The sequence below is a fragment of the Plasmopara halstedii genome, assembly GCF_900000015.1.
Source record: "Plasmopara halstedii genome assembly, contig: Scaffold_262, whole genome shotgun sequence".
Lineage (NCBI taxonomy): Eukaryota > Oomycota > Peronosporomycetes > Peronosporales > Peronosporaceae > Plasmopara > Plasmopara halstedii.
Window position 1 is genome coordinate 449,540 of NW_020187183.1, and position 437 is coordinate 449,976.

Sequence of the window (437 nt, forward strand, 5' to 3'; positions counted from 1 at the left end):
GACTCGTGTAGTTGGAGCGCTGCTGACGCCGTTGCGTCCCAGCGCTCGTCCCAGTGTTACCTCCACTGGTGGCAGCCGCACCAGGCCCAGCAACACCATCGATAATAGCCGTACAGTCAGCCTGGAAGTGACCGATCCCATTGCACCGATGACAAGTTTTATTCTTCCTGCCACGCTTCGGCTTTCGCTGACCATCACCGTGCTAAATTTTCTTGCTCCTTTTTTTCCGATTTTGATGCTGATGGCGAGCACCTGTGCTGCCTCCATGCTGCTGCCGCTGACCACTACCTGTATTAGTAACACGATTTCCCTTGCCACGGAGTGACAGATTCACAGCCGCTTGTTCAATCAACGCCCGGAGTTCATCCAGAATCATCTTCGCAGAACGCCCATACTTCACTGCTCCGCGCAGCTGCTCATACTCGTACAGGTCAGGA

At 54.5% G+C, this 437-nt stretch overlaps 1 protein-coding gene across 1 annotated transcript; it reads right to left on the reverse strand.

Moving 5' to 3' along the window:
* Positions 1–158: 158 nt before the first annotated feature.
* On the reverse strand, positions 159–376 carry PHALS_04536 (uncharacterized protein; the record flags this gene model as incomplete). The annotated part of the gene is made up of 2 exons (XM_024722361.1): positions 159–187; positions 253–376. 2 exons carry the CDS (start codon positions 374–376, stop codon positions 159–161), a joined length of 153 nt encoding a protein of 50 aa, XP_024573444.1.
* Between the last annotated feature and the right edge of the window lie 61 nt (positions 377–437).